The sequence below is a fragment of the Miscanthus floridulus genome, chromosome 12, assembly GCF_019320115.1.
Source record: "Miscanthus floridulus cultivar M001 chromosome 12, ASM1932011v1, whole genome shotgun sequence".
Classification (NCBI taxonomy): domain Eukaryota; kingdom Viridiplantae; phylum Streptophyta; class Magnoliopsida; order Poales; family Poaceae; genus Miscanthus; species Miscanthus floridulus.
In genome coordinates, this window is record NC_089591.1 from 55,248,502 (window position 1) to 55,255,668 (window position 7,167).

The following is a 7,167-nucleotide window of genomic DNA, read 5'->3' on the forward strand; positions in this document are numbered from 1 at the left end:
GACACATGTAAGTTATGTTCTACAATGGTCCTGAGCATTTCACTGAAACATGGTCCTGAGCATTATGCTCCTGCATTACTGATACACTAAACATCACAGTCCTACTAATATGAACTATATCTACATATAATACATCAAGGCTAACACCACAATTCAGTTACATTATAGTCCTACTGGTACACACATTCATTTACATGATCCAAGGCCTCCAGCAAGCAGCCACTAATCCTACACACACAAATAGAGCACCAAACAAGAACTCCCTCTCCTTCTCCAATCTCCCTAGCCTCACCTCTAACTCAACTCGAGATTGAGCTACCGGTTGCAATTCAGCTTGCACAATGGCCACATCTCTCCTGGCTCTAAGAAACATGGCCACACTGTCTTCATTGTGCTTGACAACACCTTCCAGTTGAAGTTGTAGCCTTTGATTCTCCAGTATTGAATCTTCCAAACTGTGTTCAGCTACTCCAGTTGCTGCATCTCACAAACCAAGCAGTAGTTGCTTCAAGAAGGTACTATTTGGTGGATCCACCCATCTAAAGAAGTCGCAACCACCATCCTATGCAACACACCATAAACACAATATCAGAGACACATTCAATCATGGATGCACGTACAAACTATAAAGTGTTCTGAGAACAACTTACACGAGCTCGTGCACACTTCAGATAACACATTCCTAGGTTCAAATCGCTCCAAGATATGAACCTAGCAGCTTTTGCACCGCATTTGCATACACTGCTGGTGTGTACTCCAGTGGGCCTTCACGATAAGGGATTGGTGAGGACGAATTGCCATGGCGACCCCAAGAAGATTGGCTTCCAAAACTCCTGCTGGATCCACTTGAGGATGCCATTTCAACGACTGCGAAGTCGGCAGCGGAGGACTCCCAGGCGAAGGGGAGACTACGGACGCGGAGGCACCAGAGGAGAGGATGCAGTAGCGGCTACGCCAGCGGCGACGACGGCGTCTAGGGTTCGGGGGAGAGGAACTGAGAGGGAGAGAGCGAGTCGAGTGGGCTGGCCCCTTTTTTTTAACCGCGCTGACGTCCTACGTGGCGGTTAACGCCAGCGTGCCGGGTCAAAACCAGGTACACGTCGGCATGAAACAGCCACAACCGTGTCTAGGTGCAAAGAGTGAACGGTTTTTAAACTTGAGGTGCCTGGACCAGACGGTTTTGTAGTTGGGGGTCAAAATTAGACCAACAAGATAGTTGAGGGGCCAAAAGTAGACTTAATCATTTTTAAAACTAAGTCGGATGGGAACAAACTTTATATCAAAGTTGGAGATCTACAACTTTATAATTGATGGCCTTTTCATTTGAAATCAAGTTGTGGTCCTAGAATTCTGTTTGAAGCTCTCAAATTTTGAAATTCAACTTTTTTGAATTGTACAAATGACCTCAAATGGAAAAAAATGACTAGAATCAAAGATTTAGGTCCCGATGAGGAGATCTACAATTTTGTAGTTGATAACTTTTTTATTAGAAATCATTTATGGTCTCAAATTTGTATTTTAAGTTGTAAAATATTGAAATTCAATTTTTTCAAATGACCTTGGATGGAAAATCGACCAAAACTAAAGTTGCAGCTATCGATGAGAACTACAACTTTGTAGTTGATGACTTTTTTATTTGAAATCATTTGAGGTCCCAAAAGTATGGCTCAAGTTATCACAATTTGAAATTCAAATTTTTTAAATGACCAACTCCTTAAACCAAAGTTGTAAGAACTGTAACTTTATAGTTGATAAGTTTTCATTTAAAGTTATTAGAGCCCTAAATATTTATTTTAAAATCCTAAAAAGTGGATACTAGGAGAATGAATATGTCATATGGACATAAGTGACTTTAGGATTGATTTGTATCCCACCATCCTAACATAGCGTAGCGTGCGTATTTTTGCACAAAAATACGCGTGCCCGTGTGGCTAGCTGACGAGGACTTCTCGGGATTTAAAACAAGTTTTTTTTACTATTTTTTGCCTGTTTTTCAAGCTGGCGGTAATGATCATGACCATCACTGTCGACTAATCATCGCTGAGTACTAAAATCGATGGTGATAGTGGGTTATGAACCGGATGTGACGAGCTGTCTGTAGCAGTGAGAGGCACGACTAATCACTGTCGAGTGCTAAATCAATGATGATAGGGTGGTACGAACCAGCTGCAATAAACTGTCTGGAGTAGCGAGAGGAGCCAGAGCCTGGAAAAGGGGCTCCGCCTTGGGGGCTTCGGCTCTCGCGAAGGAGCCGTGCAGACGAAGCCATGCTAAACAGGCCCTTAGTCACTCGCCCAGTCGCTCGGCCACTCGGTCACTCGACCACTCAGGCATTACACCACACAAGCACTTGTCCACTTTAGTCACTCGAGGATAATATAGTAGCCCGATCACTCAATCACTTCACTCGGCCACTTAGTCACTCAACCTAAGGTAATATAGTAGCTCCAGTCACTCAATCACTCAGCCACTTGGCCACTTAGGGCCTATTTGATTCGCCTAGTAGCTACTAAATTTAGTAGTTTTTAGTTATTTTAGTAACTTTTTAACCAAACGCTATGACTAAAAGTTACTAAAAAGGCTTTAGTCCTCTCTAGTAAGGGCCTGTTTGGTTCGCCTAGTAGTTACTAAATTTAGTAGCTTTTAGTCACTTTAGTAACTTTTTAACCAAACACTATGACTAAAAGCTATTAAAAGAGTTTTAGTCATCTCTAGTAACTCTGAAGTTACTAAAAGTGACTAAACCATTTAATAGCTACTCAAATTTAGTAGCTCGAACCAATCACCCTCTAACTCAACACCCCTTTAATCACTCAGACCCTCCGCGCATGACCGTGCATCTGAACCACCCAAACACTGAGGCACTATGGACATGTTTGCTTCTTCGACGGGATACCTGCCTGACGTGACGCAAGAAGCGCTCCTGGGTGTCTGATTTTGGATGCCTCGGTTTTGATGGAGCTGCTGGCTAGGCCCAGTTCCCAAGCAGACAGCCCATCAATCGCTCATGCAAATAGTACGAGTTAGTTACTAAGGGATGTTTGGTTCCTACAGAAAAATTTTAGTCCCTGTCCCATCGAATGTTTGGACACATGCATGAAGTATTAAATATAGATAAAAAAATAACTAATTGTACAGATTGTGGCTAATTTGCGAGACGATTTTTTAAGCCTAATTAGTCCATGATTTGACAATATTGTGCTACAGTAAATATGTGCTAATGGTGGATTAATTAAGCTTAATAAATTCGTCTCGTAAATTAGTCTCCATCTGTGTAATTAGTTTTATAATTAACTCATATTTAGTTCTCCTAAATAGCATCCGAACGTCCGATGTGACATGGACTAAAATTTAGTCCAGGAAACCAAACACCCCCTAATTTCTCTAATGATACTAACTTTTAACACATAACTCATAATATGGGTAGCCTATATAATAGTGTTACATATAATCTTAAAATATGTGTATGAGTCTAGGTCTTAATCAAGAGCTATATTTTATTTCTCTTAAATATACATAATATACTTTGAGCTAACTCATGAGTTACCATTGGCTGCCCTTAGATGCATAAATCTATATTATATTGATTGTAATAGCAAATGACATGAACATGCGTAATCATAATCAATGGGAACATTTAGTTTAATCATCCCCTCTAGCAAAAAAATGTTGCTCAACTAAAAAACTTAAAAAACAGAGCAAGTCTGTAAATGTATATAGTCCACCAAAAATAAAGAGCATGCACATGTATATTGTGTAAAAAAGAATGCAATAACCTTGTCAGAGTTACATAATCTTAAATTATTTATGACAATTGCGACAGTAATTTTTAACTTTTATCCTATAATAACTGTTACAATGAATATTTTCCATAAAGACGAGCCACCTCACGGCATGTGGTGTATGTTTTCAAAATCAAAATTAATATACATGTTGTCACGTGTTATATAGCAGTGCTAATATTCAACTCGTCAGTAGCACTTCTCATATACATGGGTTAACCTTACGATCTTTCAAGCACTTATATTACCTACCTACAAGAAAATACTATAACATAAAATATATATGGTTTTGGTAGATATAAATGGATTGAAATGAGTTTAAATAAAATAACTGAACGGAAGCCTGTGTCACAACTACATTCTTGTAAATACCACCTATGAAATTGACTCTTGGTTAACTAGGGAATGGAGGATGTAGTAAGTTGGGTCGCCTGGCTTTTCTAGGTTGTCGCAAGCAATCAAACAAGCAATGTCAGTTCGAGGTCAAGCCAAAGCCAGCCTGTGTCCATTTCCAGCCCCGTGGCATCCTTCCAAACCAAAGCCAGCTGAACGGTTCGAGGTCAAGCGGCCGGACAAGCGTTCATCATGCTTTGCATTTTCCGCACGCCATGAAGCTCCTGATTGATTGCCGGCCTATAGGAACTTCCGTCCTATTTTGTCTTAGGTTCTTGAAGTATACATGAATTTGAGAAATCGTTGGATTGACGGACATGTACGTACTTGCTCTGTCTTAAAATAAATCAACTTCTAAAATCACCCTAAGTCAAATTATCTTGAGTTTGACCAACTTTACCATAAAAAATAATAAAACTTATGACATCAAATAAGTAAATTATGAAAATATTTTGTATGATATATCTATGGTACTAATATGATGACATAAATATCAGTGCCCTTTTCTCTAAATTTAGTTAAATTTAAAATGGTTTGGCTTAGGATAATTCTAGAAATTTATTTATTTTTTAATTTTTGGATGGAGGGAGTACGTACTAAGAGATGACAGATACAACTCCACTACAGTACTTGCTACTAGTAGTATTTAGGGTCAAATTCGCTGTTGTCAGGGCAGAAGGTGACGGTGTAAGTGTTGTTGACGACGGCGCAGCTGGAGCTGGTGGAGGCGGAGGCGGCGTCGACAACAGCGTAGCTTTTGGCCGTCGGGCACGCGTTCTGCAATGACCCGGAGTTCCCCAACGACCTGCACGCCACAACACGGCCGGACGCGTTCACCTGCTGGTCGGCCGGGCACGCACTGTTGAGGTCCACCACGCACTGAGTCGGAGCGCACTGGCCGCCGCCATGGCTCGTGTCGTAAGGCGCCACGAGCATGGGCAGGTTGTACCCGTCGGCGAGGCTGATGTCGTAGGTGTCCGTGCCGCCTTTGACGCCGATGCCGGCGCGGGCCCGCCGCCGCCACCTCCGTCGCACTCCAGACGGCCGGAGCCGCAGTCGCCCACCATGGCGCACGTGAACTTGCCGTTGCCGTCGGTAGAGCAGTCGGTCCGGCCCCAGATGCGATCCGACCACCCATGTGGCATCGGGATTCCGAGGACGTACTCGTACCCCTTGAGCTCGGCGGGGGTGAAGCTTAGGGGCGGCGAGCCCTGTCCGGGGGCGATCACCGGCGCCACCCTGTAGGTGCAGTTGTTTTTTATGTCCAAGGTATCCACGTCCGTCGACGACGCGAAATCATCTGAATCGGAGAACAGAGAGACCAGGCAAGAGGCAACGCAACATTAGCGCCATAGCACCAACACATACAAACTAATTATAGACGAAATCGGATCCTAGTTCGTCCTGGAGAATGGATATGCAGGGACAGGATTAGTTGGTTGCTTACCGCTAGCGGAGGCGCCGAGGACAACCAAGAATGTGAACAGTGCGCGGCAAGCTGCCCTCGTCGTCGTCGCCATTGTGGACGGGATAGAGGCGAGAGCGGAGCCGTTTGGTGAAGCAGCGCTGCCGGTGTGGCTAGGAGAGCGAGAGCCGAGGGTGCCACGAGCTATTTATTTATATATAAGAGAGCGCGCCATATATTTGATGATGATGTTAGCAAAGGATTAATATCGGAGATATTTTAACGGCATTATTAATATTTTCATTTCGACATAAATGCCAACTCGTGCACACAGGATAATCTACTCCCTCCGATCCATTTATCAGATTGTCTTAGCTCCTAGACTAGTAGTGTGCCCGTGCAAAACAAGTTAAAATTCGTAAAAAATAAAATAAAATGAACAATTACATTCATTAAGATTCACGTCTTATATATTGTGTGATTAAATATTTTTGTCACATAATGAATGTCACATAATGAATGTCACATAATGAATGTCACATGATGACTGTCAGTCTCTCTCACGAGCAGACCCCGCTCATCAGCCTCTCATTCCCTATAACAATGTCACATAGTGAATGTCACATAGAGAACTCACTATTTTCTATTTTTACATATTTTTAACTATTTTAAATTTAAAACTATTAAACAAGCATATCACAAGATACAAACAATAACTCAGAAAATATGCATGCATTATACATTACCATAGCTTCTACACATCAGTATTAACTTACCTTAAAGAGGGCAGATTTAGAAGAAAAAAATACCAAAAGTAGCAAAACATGGATAAAAAACTCTGGCAGTAGCCTTCATAAAGGGCATAAACCAATTTGATAATAATTCATGGCAAATCTGATTGTATATATGGGAATAAATTGAAAAGGCATGATTGAACTCCCAGCTTTGTTTTTAGCAAATTTAGCGGGTGCTCTGCCATTTCATTATAGGAGAAAGCAGTACAACAGTTCAAAGAAGCATGATCCTAGTTTACATAGAAACGAAGGGAAAAAAACAACTACTTATACTTCCTTGCTAAAGAGTCAGAACTCGGTTTGTTGGTCAGCCATTGCTTGTGTTAGCATCGCTGTATCATTCAATTGAGCCTCTAGTATTTGTTAAGGTTGTTGGACCTATAGTTCAGGTTATAGTTGTTTGCAAAGGAATGATAGCAATTCAGGCTCAATTATTGCCAGATTTCTTATTAAACCAAAAAAAGGGTTCTAAACTTGCTATCTCAGTATGAAATTAAGATTCAGATGCTGAGATACAAAAATATGTAACTGACAACGTGAGAAGGGCTACCTTGCTAACCCAGACACAAGATGAACTGACAGAAACAAACCTTGAAGCTACACAATTCAGCGCTTCTGCATATCGATCTGTACTTCAGTGCTGCATGTTGGAAGAACAAACAATCAAGTTCAGCATACAGGTCAGTGCTAATGGCATAGGTAAAACTTGTGTCTTGTCTAGCCAAGAATAACAGATGGTTTGCTATTAGGAAGATTTAATGAAGTTTGTAGCATTACTAAAGCAGCCATGGTA

The 7,167-nt window shown here is 41.6% G+C and overlaps 1 protein-coding gene across 1 annotated transcript; it reads right to left on the minus strand.

Annotated features, from left to right (window-relative positions):
• Positions 1–4,924: 4,924 nt before the first annotated feature.
• Positions 4,925–5,829, minus strand: LOC136495417 (thaumatin-like protein 1). The gene is made up of 2 exons (XM_066491361.1): positions 5,623–5,829; positions 4,925–5,475 (listed from the first exon to the last, which is right to left on the minus strand). The coding sequence occupies exons 1-2, from the start codon at positions 5,693–5,695 to the stop codon at positions 5,009–5,011; spliced, it is 540 nt and encodes a 179-aa protein (XP_066347458.1). The 5' UTR covers positions 5,696–5,829; the 3' UTR covers positions 4,925–5,008.
• Between the last annotated feature and the right edge of the window lie 1,338 nt (positions 5,830–7,167).

Coding starts and splice junctions, on each gene's coding strand:
- LOC136495417 (XM_066491361.1), bottom strand. CDS start 5,695: ATGGCGACGACGACGAGGGCAGCTTGCCGCGCACTGTTCACATTCTTG. Junction 5,476..5,622: donor CCTCGGCGCCTCCGCTAGCG/GTAAGCAACCAA, acceptor TCTCCGATTCAG/ATGATTTCGCGTCGTCGACG.